General features: G+C 47.0%; 1 protein-coding gene across 18 annotated transcripts in view; it reads left to right on the top strand.

Moving 5' to 3' along the window:
- The window catches only part of WDR20 (WD repeat domain 20), a 62,643-nt gene that overhangs the window by 29,214 nt on the left and 15,712 nt on the right, over positions 1 to 17,717 (top strand). For 9 of the 18 annotated variants that reach the window (XM_008248671.4, XM_008248672.4, XM_051834893.2 and 6 more), the window contains exon 2: positions 14,621 to 14,803. The exons of 5 other annotated variants lie outside the window; for them this stretch is intronic. In XM_008248671.4, coding sequence (XP_008246893.1) covers positions 14,621 to 14,803 — 183 coding nt within the window. Of the gene's footprint in view, positions 1 to 7,873; positions 7,892 to 12,835; positions 12,888 to 14,620; positions 14,804 to 17,717 lie in introns of those variants that run through there. 4 more of the 18 variants (XR_011384979.1, XM_070065407.1, XM_051834895.2 and 1 more) reach the window with 2 other exon arrangements.

A 17,717-nucleotide genomic window follows, 5' to 3' on the forward strand; every position in this document is an offset into this window, starting at 1 on the left:
AAGACAGTAGCCCAGAACTCCGTCTTGGTCTTCCATGTAAGTGGCAAGGACCCAAGTACTTAGGCCATCATCCACTTCCTTTCCAAGTACATTTACAGGGAGCTGGATCAGAAGCAGTGTAGCTGGGACTTGTTCTGGCACTCTGATACAGGATGTAGACATCCTAAAAGGCAGTTCAATCCCCCACACCTCAAGGTCTGCCCCTAGAATCCTATTTATTATTTTATATTTTTTCACTTAATAAAATAACATTTTTGTACTTATAAACATCTTCATCTTAAATGGCCACATAATATTTTGTTTTTTTTTTTAAATATATAGAATATAAATGTTGATTATTTTGTGTATATTTTTGCTAACTAATTTTGAAAGCATACCACTAAAATTTAAGTGTAGATCTGGGTCAACCACAGAGCCAGGAGCAACATTCCTGACCACTCCAGAAACCTCCCCTGTGGCCCATTCCCCTCGCCCTACAAGAGTAACCATTGACTTCACTTACAACATCACAAGTTAGTTGTCGTTATTTTTGAACTTCATATAAATAGGATTACTTAGCATATATTTCTTTTGTATGTGACTTCTTTCACTCAAGATTAGTTTTGGATGTTCACCCATGTTTTTCCAGTGCATGCATTCCATGAGTAGTGTTATGTGTATGACCTATTGTTTATCTTACCTCTTGTAGGAAAACATTTGGGTTGGGCTAGTTTGGCTATTACAATAGTTTACACACTTGGAAAATATTCCATATTCCATATGATTCGAGACCCTGGTGCTCCATTTCTGATCCAGCTCCCTGCTAATGCGCCTGGGAAAGCAGTGGAAGGTGGCCCAAGTCCTTGAGAGCCTGCATTCACGTGGGAGACCCAGGAAAAGCTCTTGGCTCCTGGCTTCAGATCAGCCCAACTCCAGCCTTTGCAGCCATTTGCGGATGAAAGATATTTTTCTCTATCTCTCTCTGCCTTTCAAATCTTCTTCTTCTTCTTCTTCTTTTTTTTTTTTTTTTTTTTTTTTTTTTTTTTTTTTTTTTTTTTTTACAGAGTTAGTGAGAGAGAGACAGAGAGACAGAGAGAAAGGTCTTCCTTCCATTGGTTCACCCCCCAAATGGCTGCTACGGCTGGTGCACTGCACCAATCTGAAGCCAGGAGCCAGGTGCTTCCTCCTGGTCTCCCATGCGGATGCAGGGCCCAAGCACTTGGGCATCCTCCCCTGCCTTCCTGGGCCACAGCAGAGAGCTGGACTGGAAGAGGAGCAACCGGGACAGAATCCAGTGCCCCAACTGGGACTGGAACCTGGGTGCCGGTGCCATAGGCTGAGGATTAGCCTAGTGAGCCCTGGCCCAGCCTTCAAATAAATCTTAAAGAAAATAAATTAAGGAGCTGATGCCGTGGTGTAGCAGTTAAAGCCACTGCCTACAGTGCCGGCATCCCAAATGGGTACCAGTTCAAGTTCTGGCTGCTCCACTTCCAATCCAGCTCTCTGCCTGGGAAAGCAGCAGAAGATGGCCCAAGTCCTTGGGCGCCTGCATTCACATGGGAGACCTGGTAGAAGCTCCTGGCTCCTGGCTTCGGATCGTCTTAGCTCTGGCTGTTGCAGCCATCTGGAGAGTGAACCAGCAGATGGAAGACACACACACTCTCTCTCTCTCTCTCTCTCTCTCTGTAACTCTGCCTTTCAAATAAATAAATAAATGTTTGAAAGAAAGTAAAACAGTATGATTGGTAAGAATTAAAATATAATTGAAACTAATTTTAAAAACTAAAAAAAAAAAAGTATTTCTGTGTGTTGCCAAATTGCCCTTTCTGAAGGGCGAGAGAGACAGAGAAAGGTCTTCCTTTGCCGTTGGTTCACCCTCCAATGGCCGCTGCGGCCGGCGCACCACACTGATCCGAAGCCAGGAGCCAGGTGCCTCTCCTGGTCTCCCATGGGGTGCAGGGCCCAAGCACTTGGGCCCTCCAATGCACTCCTGGGTCACAGCAGAGAGCTGGCCTGGAAGAGGGGCAACCGGGACAGAATCCGGCGCCCTGACCGGGACTAGAACCCAGTGTGCTGGCGCCGCAAGCGTAGGATTAGCCTAGTGAGCCGCGGCGCCGGCCGAAGACTGTTCTTGTTACCCCGTGACAGCCAGGCAGTCACAGGTGCGGCCTTCCCAGTCCGCATTTTGCAGCTGCTTCCTATTTGGTTACTAGAGATCTGCCAGGGCCTGATAACTAAAGTGTCTAAAACAGGCTTTTGCTAATCTGGAAAAAAAAAAATCAGACCTGTTTGTGTGCCTGTTTCTGAGGTGGCTTAGAAGATTTATGCCCTAAAAAATTTAGACTAGTTGGTGAGATCGATTTATGTGACAAATATCCATGAGTGCAAGTGCCTAGGGGAGAGCTAGGCTTCTCCTCACAGCAGTCTTTAGAATCATCAGACCCTTGTGGTCCTCTTTGATTTGAGCTGCTTCCTTCAGCTGATGCCTGGCTGGATTAGAGAGGGAGTTACAGAGGCCAGATTTTGGCCACTTGTTTTAGTAGCTGATCTCCATTAATGTGTAAGATACGTTTAATATTCTCTGACACTAGCTTTCTTCTTCCTGTTTGAAAACACAGCAGTATACTGGGTCATTTGAAATTTCATGTTAACATTCAGTAGTTCATTATTCCAACTGGAGTTGGATGATTGAAAAGAAAGTGACAACTTGATGTGGTTGGAAGTGCGTTCCTTGAGCACATCCCCAGATCTTCCTGAGCCTTGCTTTCTGTGTAGGGTGAAGAATGTTGGAAGGTTGAAGCCTGGTGTGGATTTGGCACATTTTTCACTTAGAATGAGAGCTGCTCTGCAGATTACTGCTTCTGTTACTCAGCAACTTGAATAGGAAAATCTAAGAATCATTTACGTGCCCTGCCAAATATAATAAGTCCACAGATTGTTCACAGGGCAGAGAACCACAGTGTAGTGATAGGCAGCTATAGGAGCCGCCCCTGCTCTGTAGCGGTCTTTACCAGCGTTGTCTCGCACTCTCAGGAGGACATGGAATTTCCCTTCCCCTGCTGTTTTCAGTAGGAACTTTAAAAATTATTTTCTAAGAATTTGCAGGGAGTGTCTTTTGCAGAATGGAAAGCATCTTTCCTTTTTCTCCATTTGAGATGTTGGTATTCCCTTTGGAATAGGAATGCATATTTCTATGCATATTTAACAGAGGAGTTTAATAAAAAATAGGTCATTTGAATATGTCAGCATTTTAATGTGATGAGGTCTGGTGTTAGGATGTGTGCAAATTGAATTCACCTAATGTTTATTCATAGTTCTTCTTAATGAAGAAATCAGTATTTCATTAGCCTGAGTGAAGCTCCGTGACAGCCTGGTGCCTCGCCTTGTGAAGCTGAGCTGTCCTGAGCAGGGTCAGCATCTTGCCGAGTACATTCCTGAAACCTGCTCTGAGGGAGGAGTAGCAGACTTGACATAGCTAACGATTTCTAAGTGACAGGCTGCCTTGAGAAAAAATGACATGTGCTAGCAACAGGAGCTTGTTAGTTGTAGTGGATGCCTTGACCAACAGTGCTGGGCCAAGGGAGGAGATGCTGTTGCATCACGTCGGCCTCCCCGCGCAGCCACTCACGGTCAAAGCAGTTGTGGAGGAAGGCGCTGGTGTGGGCCTCTGAGAAGCCAAGCTTCAGCATTGCACCTTGTACCGGTTTGTGGCTGTGCCCCTTTCCCACTTGCAGGGGACATAAAGGTAACCCTCCACACGTCTTGCATCGCAGTATTTGCCCCTGTTCTGAAAGGCCGGTGGTGACGCGCTGTCCTGTCGTCTCCTCCGTGTAGTTCTCTGCTCCGCCTCTGCTGCTGTGCATGCCAGAGGCACTCTGAAATGTGGGGGGAAGGCGCTCATTCCAGGGTGAGAGGCCATTGGAGAGAGCCAGCAGGTGACCCCAGTTCTGTGGGCTTAGTAAAGGGGATGCGGTCTGTGTTGCCAGACAAGTGTGGGCTGTGCCTACAAAAGTGTGTATTTGTGAGAATGGAGGAAACATGGAAACTAAGGCAAGGAAATTACTGTTTGTTTTGGAAAATTATGTTGGAAGGAAAACATGCTGAAACTTGACTTCTGCTGTTGTCTTTCTCCAGGAAATTCAGGGCAGAAAAAATATTCCTGATTGTCTTCATTTATGTTTCTTTGAAGGTATTAATGAATGAGAATTTTCAAAGCCTGTAAGATAAGCATCAAGTCCTTCTGTGTTCAGAAGAGGAACTAACTTTTCTCAAGTGCCAGACATTATGCTGGCGACTTTACATATGTTGGCATATTTTATTTTGTTCAAATTATTTGCTTATTTTCACTATATTTGAAAAACAGACAGAGAAGGATCCTTCATCTACTTGTTAACTCCTCAGACAGTTCCAATAGCCAGGGCTGGGTCAGGCCAGAGCCAGGATCCCAGAACCCCATCCTGGTCTCCCACATGAGTGTAGGGCCCCAGGTACTTGAGCCATCATCTGCCCCCTCCCAGGGTGCACATTAGTAGGAAGCTGGATCAGACATGGAGTGGGGACTTGAACCTAGGCACTCAGATACGAATGTGGGCAGCACAGGTAGCCTCCTAAACGATTGCACCAATCACTCCTCTAGTGCTCTAATTTAATGGAACAGTCAAGTGAGATGTGTTCATTGAGAAGGTAGATCTGGAATCTGGGCCCAGCTGAGCAGGGCTGGACTGTCTTACTCCCACTTCAGTAAGCACAGGAACATGGAGTCCACAGTGGTAGAATTTTAGATCCAGGTGCTGCCTCAGATGCCATCTCGTGAGCTTCCCCTGATAGTGCAAAAGAGCGAGCCCCGGGTTGGGATTAAGATGGCAGACTACTGCTTGGTTCCTCTTGACAGCATGTCTGTTTCCTGTATATAAAGTGAGAGTGGCAGTAAGACTGACAGCACAGGTTTATTGTGGAGGCTGAAAGAACTGAAGCGCAAAGGTGCTTTGTAAGCTGTAAAGTGACATGCCAGTATTTGCTGGGGCGTGATGTTTTCTTTCACATACAAGCATCCAAGAAGGCAGTTAGTTGTTGGTTAGGATTGTGTGCAGCCAAAGAACGATAGATTTGATTTTGTATTTGGCTGCAGGTCTTTTTTGGTTTCTGTTACCCCCTACACCCCACCCCCATTTTTGCATGGTGTCCTAAGGCAGGTATTCAAGGATACCTGGGCTGAGCCGTCGCACGGAGAGTGGCAAAGCATGCAAAGAAGTTCCTGTCCTTGAAACGTTGGAACTGTACAATTGGCTGACAGGTTGTTACTGTTGGGCTAAGTGATTCCTTGCCTGACCAGGTTCTGCCATCACAGAACAAGCCATGGGCTCTTTGCCTACCGTTCATGACAGCCGTGTGGCTGTTTTGGAGGAGGAGGACGTGCGGGTGTTTCTCCTTCAGGAGCAGGCAGGTTGGGCTGCAGAATCAGCATCTGTGCAATGCTGTCCAGCTTGTTGTTTCTGGCATGAACTGTTTGCTGCCTGTCAAGTGTGGGCAGTGAAGATGTTTGAAAACCACCTTGTGGTCTTTTGTCATTGGACCTAGTTATTTCTTACTATGTTGAAGAAAATTTTGGTTAAATTGTACATTGAGCTTTGTTCAACAAACAAATCTGTCTTGGTTCTGAGAGGTCAGTGTTCCATATCATTCATGCCTTTTGCTTGGAAGGCACAGGGTTTCCTTGTTTTCAACAGGTGTGGTACAGCCCCAGGCCATGGGTGTGAACTAATCCCTAACTGGCACTGGAAGCCCCAAGCCTGCCTGGGTTAAAAGTTTCCCTCAAGATAAACTTTGAAACAATCTTGGTAATGTAGTTTATTTTGTATCTCAGGTTTTGTTTGTTTGAAAGGTAGAGACAGTGAGAGATCAGCCTTTCACTGATGACATCCCAAATGGTAGCACTGGGCCAGGCTGAAGCGGGGAGCCAGGAACTCTGTCTGGGTCTGTTACATGGATGGCAAGGACACAAATACTTGGTCCTTTATTGCTGCCTCCCAGGGTCACATTAGCAGGAAATAGAGTAAGGACTTGAACCCAGATTCTGTATGGGGTGTGGGCACCTTAACCACTAGGCTAAACCTCCACCCTAGAATGTCCAGTTTAAACGTAGGCCCCCTTTGTTACTTTTCTTTTCAGATAAGTGATCCTTTGTGGCCTGGGAAGTAGTCCCTTGGTCACTCCTGTTGTGGTTGTCTGAGATGTGTTCAGGAGGAGTGAGAGTGGGGAGCTGCTTCAGTTCTCTGCTGATTTTCAGAACGGCATCTGGGCGACCTTTGATGCCACCAGTACTGCTCCACCTATTTTTGAGTAATCTGTTCGGGCTGTTGGTGACTCAGCAGCTCCTGACTTGGTTCTTGGTTTTAAAAAGGAGCTAAACTTGGACAATGTATGGAAGATAGTTACCATATTCCAGCTAATTCACGTGGCTGTGGCAGACACTCAGTGAAGTGCGAGTGGAAGACTATCGCTCATAGATGGGTGAGGTTGGGCAGGGGAGTGACGTTTGTGCTGTGGTGAGCAGATGTGTGGATGTTGGGGGTTGGACAGTTTGATAGGCAAAGAGAAGACTGCAAGGAAAGGCCATGCACAGTGTGTGTTGGCAAAGGTGGCAGCCAGGCTCCTGTGGAGGGAGCCTGTGTGAGGGGCAGCAGTGTGAGCCCACACTGGGAACGAATCCTGAGCGTTGAGCTGCTTGCCTCACAGACCAGTGGCTTCCTGATGATGAATCTGGCAGCACGTGTGGGATGACTTGGACGTGGGTAGAAATGGGTGGAAGGAGACTGGTGCAAGGTCAGGGAGGCTGAGCTAGACTGGGCTCCAACTAGGGGGGAGGTCAGTCCAGATCCGGGCAGGGGGTACCATTTAAGGGGGACCTGAATGGACAGGAGTAAAGGTGGGGCAAGGACTGGGGTGCTGAATATGGGGTAGTGGACTCCGGAGGGTCGTGAGAGTGATTTCAGGTGTAGAGAGATGAGCTCCAGCAGCTGTTGAGTATGCCAGCAAAAGGACGTTTTACTCTTTTCTGTCTGCAGTGTTGCTCAGATGGGGTTTATGGCATGGGGAAGGTGAACATAAAGTCCACCACTCCCCCTAGTACATTTATTTAAAATCTTGTCTAAAATCATGATTTGACATTTATGTTTCAAAATAGGCTTGAAATATTTTTCATTCCACAGATGCTTCTGGGCATTCAGGAGTATCAGGTAGCAGGCTCCCAACAAAGAGAGCTTGGCACAGGCCCATGTGATATGGCATGGCTGTTGCCTGGGACCTACAGGCTTCCGGACGCCCTGCTGAGCCCCACTGAACCTTGGGAGCGGGACTGCCCTCTCATCTCACGCTCTTCCTCTGCATTCCTGTGGGGCAGGGTCCACAGGTGAAGCTGGGGGTGAGGGCGTGTGAGCTGGAGGGTTTCTTTGGCAGATTGTGTGGTGCTGGAAAGATCAAGACCTAGAGTCCTATCAGTGCCATGCTAAACCAACCTCGCTAACTCGCTGTTTTAACAGTATTCATCATGAGAATTTTAGGGATTTTAAGGTCAGAAATCCAAGAAAAATAAAGCATGACATTTAAAAATGTTTACTTATTGATTGAGGTTTTGCGAACCAGTTCTGTTTGTGTTATACAGCTTTCTAAACCATCGTTTAACTTTTTCTATTAAATTGAGAACCTAATAAGCAGGATGAACCACTGGCAAGTTTTTGTAATCAGTGACTCCTTACCTATAAACTCATGACCATAATGATAAAAGTGGATCTTGCCAGTGACAAACCTCAGGAACAGCCATGGTTTGCTTCATTCAACTAATATTGAGCACCTGTGACATGCTGGATACTCTGCTGAGGCTGGAAACCACATGTAATCTAATTGTTAAAAATTGGTAAGATTTTTAATTAGTTGATTTTGCCATAAATTCATGTTTAAGGATAGGAGTTTGACTTGGTGGTTAAGATACCCACAGCCCTAGAGAGCCTGGGTTCTATTCCTGACTCCAGCTTCTTGCCAGTGGGTACCTTGGGAGGCAGTGGTGATGGCTAAAGTAATTGGGTTCCTGCCACTGCCACTGCCACCCATGTAGAAGTCTTGGATCACGTAGAAGTCTTGGATTTGGCTGGCACCGAGGCTCACTAGTCTAATCCTCCGCCTTGCAGCGCTGGCACACTGGATTCTAATCCCGGTCGGGGCGCCGGATTCTGTCCCGGTTGCCCCTCTTCCAGGCCAGCTCTCTACTGTGGCCTGGGAGTACAGTGGAGGATGGCCCAAGTGCTTGGGCCCTGCACCCCATGGGAGACCAGGAGAAAAACCTGGCTCCTGCCTCCCGATCAGCGCGGTGCGCTGGCCGCGGCGGCCATTGGAGGGTGAACCAACGGCAAAAGGAAGACCTTTCTCTCTGTCTCTCTCTCACTGTCCACTCTGCCTATCCAAAAAAAAAAAAAAAAAAAAAAGTCTTGGATTGATTTCCTGGCTCTGGACTTCTGCATGGCCCATCCCAGCCCCAGCCACTGTGGGACTGGGGGAGTGTACCAGCAGTTAGGAGCATGCTGTCTCTCTGCCTCTCAAATAAATAAATAAAATATATTGTTTAAGATTATATAATTGGCAATTAGTAGGATACAAAGCATTTTTAAAGTTCCAAAGTATGCAAAATCCACTAGAAAGCTGAAGAGAAAAAGCTAATTTTGTAGAACAGTACAGTGATAACCGGTTAACAAAAACTTCTGCTTAAAGGACTTTTTGTTGTTACTTTACTATTAATTGCTGATAATGGACATAAAACAACTCTAAAATCATGTAAGTGATTAAGTACTAAACATTGTAGAATGAGTGCCATGCTTGACAGTCGAGATAAAGGAGCCAGCACAAAGAATGGCAGTTGGGAAAATACTTGCTGGAGGTTGTGGGGCTTGAATGTATGGGTGAGATTACTCAGAAAGGAGACAGAGATCCCCCGGCCTAGAGAGTGACGCAGTGAAGAAAAAAGGACAGTGTGCCTGGACCAAGGCGAGGCTGCGTGGTGCGGAGGGAGCGGGGTGGGGGAGAGCAGGCTCCTGACCTGGACTCCTTCCCGTTGTCCTCATCTGTGAAATGTGGTTAAGATGTATCTACTTGGAAGGATGAGATGAAGTGGGGTGATGATTGTCAAGTTCCTGGGGTAGGCCAGGTGCACAGGAAGTGTTAAATAGACTGAAGTTGGTATTGCCGCTGGGGAGGATGGACAGCGCTGTGGAGAGCTGGGAGACTAGGTCCTCCTTGATACTTTGGTTGATATGCTGCAAATTAGGAAGCCACAGAAGCATTTGGATCAGAGGTTGGCTGTGACTAGAATAAATTAATAACCATAGCTGCCATTTGTGTAACTCTGTACGCACTGTGCTTTCCATCCATCATCTGCAGCCCTCACCAGTGCTCTGCCGGGGAGGGGGGTGAGAGACTATTCCCTGAAGCACAGTGAGGAAAAAGCCCCTTGCCCAAGCCCACCTGGGTACCTAGAGGGAAGGCAGGTTTTGAACCTGTGTTTGCCTGGACCCAGAGTCTGGGCTCCTTCTCCGTCCACCAGACTTTCTCTTAACTGGGAGCCATCTGCCTCCATGGGGCACATAGTTGGAAATGCTACTAGAGAGTTGTGTGAACTCAGACTACATGTTGGCAGTCTCGTCTGCCATCAGTGCATGGAGGAGGAACTTAGTGATGGGCTGTAGAGGAAAGAGGACCAAAGGAGTGAGAAAGGATGATTCTGGTTGAAAGGAAAGCCTGACTTTTCTCTGTGTGGGACTGGTGGGACCCCAGAAGCTCAGGCACGGCTGGTGGTGTCCGTGGGTTTTTGAAAATACAGTTTTTAGGCCGGCGCCGCGGCTCACTAGGCTAATCCTCCGCCTAGCGGCGCCGGCACACCGGGTTCTAGTCCCGGTTGGGGCGCCGGATTCTGTCCCGGTTGCCCCTCTTCCAGGCCAGCCCTCTGCTGTGGCCCGGGAGTGCAGTGGAGGATGGCCCAGGTGCTTGGGCCCTGCACCCCATGGGAGACCAGGAAAAGCACCTGGCTCCTGGCTCCTGCCATCGGATCAGCGCGGTGCGCCGGCCGCATCGCGCTGGCCGCGGCGGCCATTGGAGGGTGAACCAACGGCAAAGGAAGACCTTTCTCTCTGTCTCTCTCTCTCACTGTCCACTCTGCCTGTCAAAAAAAAAAAAAAATACAGTTTTTATGGATGTGGCCCTCACGGTCACCTCAGGCCTCTCAGTTAGCCTCACCTGATGGAGGTGATATGTTGCCTGGCTGGATTTCTGTGCTTCTGGGTGTGTTCAGGGCCGTGGTAGGACTGGGGAGGGAGGATTGCTAGGAGGGAACCTAACTGATCTTTGGGCCATGTCAGCTTCTCTTATTATTTTTTAAGGTTTATTTATTTATTTATTTGAAAGGTAGAATTACAAAGAGAGGGGAACGAACAGAGAGGGAGGGCCGGTGCCGTGGCTCACTTGGCTAATCCTCCGCCTGCGGTGCCGGCACCCCGGGTTCTAGTCCCGGTTGCTCCTCTTCCAGTCCAGCTCTCTGCAGTGGCCCGGGAAGGCAATGGAGGATGGCCCAAGTGCTTGGGCCCTGCACCCCACGGGAGACCAGGAGAAGCATCTGGCTCCTGTTTTCAGATCGGAGCAGCGCGCCGGCAGTAGCGGCCATTTGTGGGGTGAACCAATGGAAAAAGGAAGACCTTTCTCTCTGTCTGTCTCTCTCTCTTTCTCACTGTCTAACTCTGCCTGTCCAAAAAAAAAAAAAAAAAAACAGAGAGGGAGAGATCTTCCATTGGCTGGTTCACTCCCCAGATGGCTGCCATAGCCAAAGTCTGGGCCACGCCAAAGCCAAGAGCTTCATCCAGGTCTCCTACATGGATGCAGTGGCCCAAGGACTTGGGCCATCCTCATCTGCTCTCTCAGGCATGTTAACAAGGAGCTGGATCAGAAGTGGAGCAGCTGGGATTTGAACTGGTACCCATATAGGGTGCTGGCACTGCAGGTAACCGTTTAACTCACTAAACCACAACACTGGCCCCCAGGTGTGCTTTTGTGTCTTCTAAGACAGTGCTACTCATAGTTGTGTTGAAGAACCAGTATTTTAAAATTTCTACTCTGTTTGGATTTGCTTTTGGAATATAAGAAAGGATTACTAATAAGGGAAACTGAAAAAAAAAAAAAAAACCACAAACTCTTAACTTTGTTATTATTAGGTTCAATAGATTTAGAATTTTTCATTGCTATAAAAGTTCCTAAATTCTTATTCTCAATTTCTGTCCTACACACAAGCATGTTTGCAGCTTGCAAACTGCTCATGGCCTGGTACACTGGGAGAGCAGGGATCTGGGGAGAAAGTTTGCTAAGCAAATTAGTAAGGAAGATTTTTTGGAATGTTTACCCAGTTTAAGGGTAAAAATAATATTCCAATTGTCATTTAAAATACTTGACATCTTGGGGCCAGGCACTGTGGCATGGTAGGTAATGCCACTGCCTGCAGTGCTGGCATCCCATTTGGGTACCAGTTTGAGTTCTGGCTGCTCCACTTCTGATCCAGCTCTCTGCTATGGCCTGGGAAAGCAGTAGAAGATGGCCCAAGTCCTTGGGCCCCTGTACCTGCGTGGAAGACCAGGAGGAAGCTCCAGCTCCTGGCTTTGGATGGGCCCAGCTCCTGCTGCCGCAGCCATTTAGAAAATGAACCAGTGGGTGGAAGACCTTTCTTTCTCTCTGCCTCTGCCTCTCTGTAACTCTGCCTTTCAAATAAATAAATAAATCTTTAAAAAAAAAAAAAAGAACACAACATCTCTTCAGGCATGTTCCATGTTGGGGTCAAGGATGTAAAATAAGATACCAAGGAGTCAGGCTAATGTAGCTGTTGTAAGGATCTGAACATTTAACTCAAAATGTTAGCAATGCTTGAAAAAAACCCAGGTGTTTATTTCTCTATAGTGTATATTTTTTGTTTATTTAATTTGCATTGAAATGTTCTTTAAAATTTTCTAGTTAGCTTTTGAATTGATTTTTATAATTCAGGGCATAAGTTTAGGAACATTCTTTAGTAGAAAATTCCTATAAACAAACTTGTTTTTAAAAAGTCTCAAGAGTTGTACAGTGATCACATAACCAATTGTTCATATTCTTTTTTTTTTTTTTTTTTTTTTTTTTTTTTTTTTTTTTGACAGGCAGAGTTAGACAGTGAGAGAGAGAGAGAGAGAGAGAGAGAAAGGTCTTCCTTCCGTTGGTTCACCTCCCAAATGGCTGCTACAGCCGGCGCGCAGTACCAATCCAAGCCAAGAGCCAGGTGCTTCTCCTGGTCTCCCATGCAGGTGCAGGGCCCAAGCACTTGGGCCATCCTCCGCTGCCCTCCCGGGCCACAGCAGAGAGCTGGACTAGAAGAGGAGCAACCGGGACAGAACCAGTGCCCCGACCGGGACTAGAACCCGGGGTGCCGGCACCACAGGCGGAGGATTAGCCTAGTGAGCTGCGGCGTTGGCCTAATCGTTCATATTTCAAATTGGATTTTTATGCTCTAGCTGCCAGTTGTATCGTATTTTATGTTTTTAGCTCCTTTTTACATGACCTGGTATCTTCTTTGTTCTGAGATGTCTTGCTTATGTTGTTCAGCTAGCCTAGAATCCCCTCTCCCTGCCTTACGCTCAAGGAGGAGCCACTGCCGCGGGCAGCCTGTGCATGGTTCATGGCTCCTCTGCTTCAGCCTTCACCCTGCCCAGGCCCAAAGTCAGGACGCCCCTTTGTTTTGTGTCATACTTTATATTACACTTTTCACGGCTCTTTCATGTATATATTCTCTTATTTCATCCTCCAGACAATCCCATGAGGTTGGTAGAACAGAGATTCTCATCTCCATTTTGACTGAGGTGAGGCTGGGAGAGTGTCCGCATGGCGTGTAACCTCATTCCTGTGCCCTGGGCCAAGTGCTCCGGGCTTGAGTTTGCTCAGAGATGCTTGTAATCTTGAGGTCCTTTCTTCTACTCAGTATGTATATTTGTTTGAAAATCAACTATTAGAACACTTGGCACAATGTCACAGGCCTCTTTGGAAGAAAGAAATCTTCAGAACTTCATGGAGGGGTGGTCATAGAGAACTAGAGGGTGAACCCCACCGTGGCACCCAGGGCAGAGAGGATGTCTTGGCATAATCACTGATGGGAACTGTCTCCACGCGTGGTCTTCACACGCAAGCAGGAGGGGGTGGGTTCCCCTTACTTAACAGTAGCAGCCCAAAATGTTCATTAGTCATGAGGAAGGGAATCTTTCTTGCTCAAAGGAGGGGACATGTTGAAAATAATTTTTATTTTTTAAGTTGCAGAGCCATGTGTTTTTTTATTTTTTATTTACTCATTTTAAAGGATTTATTTATTTGAAAGGCAGAGCAACAGAGAAAGAGACATGGATGGAGGGGAGGGGGCAGAGAGAGAGAGAATCTTCCATCCATTGGTTCACTCTCAAAATGACCACAACAGCTAGAGCTGGGCCAGGCCAAAGCCAGAACCAGGAGCTTCATTCGAGTCTCCCATGTGGGTGGCAGGGGCCCAAGCACTTGAGCCATCACCTGCTCCCCTCAGGGTGTTCATTCGCAGGAAGTGGGGGTCAGGTGTGGAGCCAGGACTCAAACCCAGTACTTCAGTACAGGATGCAGGTATCCCAAACAGCAAGGTAACTGCTGCGCCAAGTGCCCATCCCCCCAGATTATTTTTAACCCAAGTCAGAAATTACTTACTTTTGACTTTGGGGTGTGCGGGTATGTGTTTCTCCCCATTCCCTTTATGGGCAAACAGAACTGGGTTTCAAATGCCAGTTACTAAATAGGTATTGCCGACAGTGGCCAAGTTAACTTCTCCAAATGTATTTGCTCACTGGTAAATTGGGGGAAATACTGTCTGCACTGACAGATTACTGTGAAGATTAAATGTGCGTGCAAAGCACTTGAGTGTAGGCTCAGTAAGTGGAAGTTCCCTGAAAGCTAACACAGAAGAGGGATTGTGGCCCGGAGAGGGAACCGCCTGTGTACGGTTGGCCCAGCAGTGGTCGTCAGACTCACCTGGAAGGCTTTTAAACTGCAGCTTGTTGGGCCCAGCCCGTAGTTTCTGAGACACAGGGTCTGTGGTGCGGCTTGAGAATCTGCTTCCCAAGTCTCCAGGTGGTGCTGCTCTGCTGCTGCTGGTCTGGCGGCCACACTGGAACACTGGGCTGCAGGTAGCTCACCCGTGGGCGTGTAGGTGTCACAGCCGTGTCTGAGAGCGGACCTGTTCCGTGTAGAGTTCCTCTGTTAGGAAAGTGCTTGGAATGCATCCTGAAAATACCGAATGTAGTATCTGAGATTCCCCGACCCCTAAAACCAGAAGTCTTTGTCACAGGAGATAAGCTGTGATTTTTAACAGTTATAAACATAGTATAGCAACATCTAATTGGCTAAGGTATGTGAAAGTGTTTTTGTAATATGTGAGACAAATGTTAAGTCATAACTGAAATTTTTTAAATAACATTGTTTTTAAGATTGAACATCATAATGGAGTATAAAATAGTATAACTTAGATTTCTCCTATGTCAATGTACTGTTTACCGTATGTATTTTTCTCTTTCTCCTCCAGGCTGCTGACTTGAGTAAACCAATAGATAAAAGGATATACAAAGGAACACAGCCTACTTGTCATGACTTCAACCACCTCACAGCCACAGCAGAAAGTGTCTCTCTCCTAGTGGGCTTTTCCGCAGGCCAAGTCCAGCTTATAGACCCAATCAAAAAAGAAACTAGCAAACTATTTAATGAGGAAGTAAGTAGCACCCTGTCTCAGCTGTTAAAGAATCCCTTTAAGAATTTATACATTCTTACCAAGGATAGTGGACCTTGTTTTGTGCTTCAAGCTAAGCCCATGTTTTATTTGCTCGGCTGTCCTGTGTAGTGTTAGCCCCAGTTTCAATGTGGTGGATTAGTAGTGACCTCTGCCTGTTCTCCCTTGGGGTGACTGTTCCATGCATTTTTATGGAGTGTGTGCAGGTATCCATACTGGGGATTTAAAACCCTTCTGTAACAGGTAGAAATGATTATAACTTGATACTCGTAATTTAATTAAAACTATAGAATTCCCAGTGTTCACGTCACCAGAATAATTCCGTGCAGACTAAGAATCTGACAATTTCTATAGGCTGCTGCGGTTGCAGCTGAAGCTTTCTTGTGGTTGTGCACGCGCGGTTCGACAGGCATTTGACTAAGCAGCAGTTCTCTAACTCTGGGAAATATTCGCTGTAAAATCACCTTGGGCATAGTTAGAAATCCTGGCACTTAAAACTGGATCACATGACATAGATTTTGCCAGCTGTAGTATGTGTTAAGGTTTCCAGTTTCTTCGGTTTCATTCTGGAAGGAACCTGAGATAGCCATCAGTTCAGGAACATGTCAGAACTTAAACGCGCCAGACAGAATTTGCCAAAGGGATTAGTATTTGCAACAGTGATTGGAGCGGCTTTTCTCCCCAGCTGTCGCCATCACATATTTGATGTTCCTGCTCCTCTCTCAGTACAACTTCCCTGCGATTGGGAAGGATAAAGCGGGTTTCCTGAATGAGAAGCCCTGGATTCTAGTCTCTCCTGTGACTTCGGCCCTCATATGCATGGGTCGGGTTCTATGAGACCCCGTTCAGAAAGAACAGTGGTTTTGAACTGTTGCATGGCTTTAACGTCATTAAGGTAGAACAGAAGCACATCGTAGAGTCTGGTTTTTAAGAAACAACCTTTTTTGGGGAAGAATATCAAACTTGTCAAACTCAGTTAAGACTGATTTTTGCAGTCATGGTGGTATTTGGTCTCCAGCGTTCATCCAAGGTGCTCCTGTTTGGCACTGACGTTGCGTTTGATGGAGTCTTCTGAACCCTGCCATCCTTTCTAGTTTCATCTGGGCTGCCTGGAAACAGAACTTGCTGTCTGGACTGACAGATTATAGGGAAAAAGTATTTAATCCCGTTTTCCACTAAAAGAAAATCTTAAACAGAAAATACTGTTTACCTAGATTTTTACTTAGTATCACCCAAAGAAGTGATTTCTAAGTAAGTGCGTGATTTCCTTCCTTTTTAAGTGTTGGTGGAGACAAACGGCCTTCTCTGCACTGTTTACAGAAATTGTGGATTTGAAGTCCACGTGGAGTTTTGTGTTTAGGTGGAGGAGAGTGTGGTTGGAGGAGGAGGGGTAGGAACCACGTGCAAGGCTGTCAGTGAGCCAGCTGTGCAGGGAGCTCCTGGAGAGGATAGCACAGATGCCCTTACACAACGAAAAGAGTTTGTGTCTTGGTGGGGGAGGGTAGAGGCACGCAGACCATGAGGCCCCTCAGGTTGCGTCACCAGACCCATCCTGCCTGTGTGCCTGGGACTTGTAGGCTAGAAAGCAGCTCCTCCTCATACTTCCACCTGAGTTACCTTAGTCTCTTTGTACATTTTATTTGAAAAGCTGGCTATTCAAAATGTGTGTGGTTCAATGCCAGGTTGACATTCATAGATTCAGGCTGAAGTCGGTTGCCCCTCACTGTGAAGAAATGCCCTTGCCATTGTCCTCAGAGACGTATTGTCCTCAGAGTTGAGTCGGTGTCAGAGCAAACAGTGGGCACCAGAGTTGGCTTTGTAGAGAGCCAGGAGTGGTGGTTGAAGCGTCAGCAGGTGTGCTTGCACTGGCCTGAGATGTAGAGGCCCAGAGTGCTTTGACACGTGGTTGCGGTACAGGAAGAGGGGCAGTTGTCCCCATCTTACAGACCAGGGAATAGCCACAGAGTAGGTCAGTGAATTGTCCAGATCAGGTAGCAAGTGGGTGATAGAGTTAGTACCAGAAATTAATTCCAAAAACTCACACTGGTTGTGGGCGGTAAGCCCTACCATGTGTGGTTGCCACATTGGCTCTCAGTTCCCAGGACCTCATAGTTGAGTAAGGATGGACAGATAGAGTGCAGGGTGTGTTATTAGAGCGATCTGAACAGAGTAACAGGAGTATGTATTAACTGTGCTCTTTCGTATTTTTCAAATATCGTACTTTTTTTTAAGTTCAGTTAAGCGGGGGAAGTTCAAGAAATGCTTTCCGAAAGTGACAATTGATCTGGGTCTTGAAGGGTGCGTAGGAGTTGGAGGAAGGTAAGGAAAGCCTTTTAAGCTATAGAAAACAACTTGGTGAGTGGCCACACATCACGTAACAGTGTGGCCAGATCACAGTGGGTGGTGTGCAGTGAGGGTGTGAGGTGGGGGTCCAGGCCACTGAGGACTGATCTGGGACTGCTTTTCAGCCCGAGTTATGGGATCCCATAGAAGGGAGCAGGGGCTCAAGGCAGGCAGTTTGTGTTTGTGAATATTACCCTGGTTGTTTCGCCTAGTCTGAATTAGAGCGATGCATTAGTAAATCTTGGGTCTTTAGCCTTTACCTCCTGCATGGAGTGAGACTGGGAGAGGAGCAGGTGTCATGGAATGGCAGGGGGTACGCAGATCAGAGCTTCCACTGGTACTTGTTAAGTTTAAGAGGCTTCTGGCTAGTTGGATGTATGGATCTGGACCTCAAAATGAGGGATAAAGATTTGGGAGTTGTCACCTTGTGAACAGTAGTCACATCCCTGAGATGAGAGGAAAAGGTCTGGTGGAGCGTGTGTAGTGAGAATGGAGAACACTGGGGTGCAACCCTGCTTGTACTCCAGGATTCTGGCGTTGCATCCTGTTGCCT

Source organism: Oryctolagus cuniculus, chromosome 20 (assembly GCF_964237555.1).
Source record: "Oryctolagus cuniculus chromosome 20, mOryCun1.1, whole genome shotgun sequence".
Lineage (NCBI taxonomy): Eukaryota > Metazoa > Chordata > Mammalia > Lagomorpha > Leporidae > Oryctolagus > Oryctolagus cuniculus.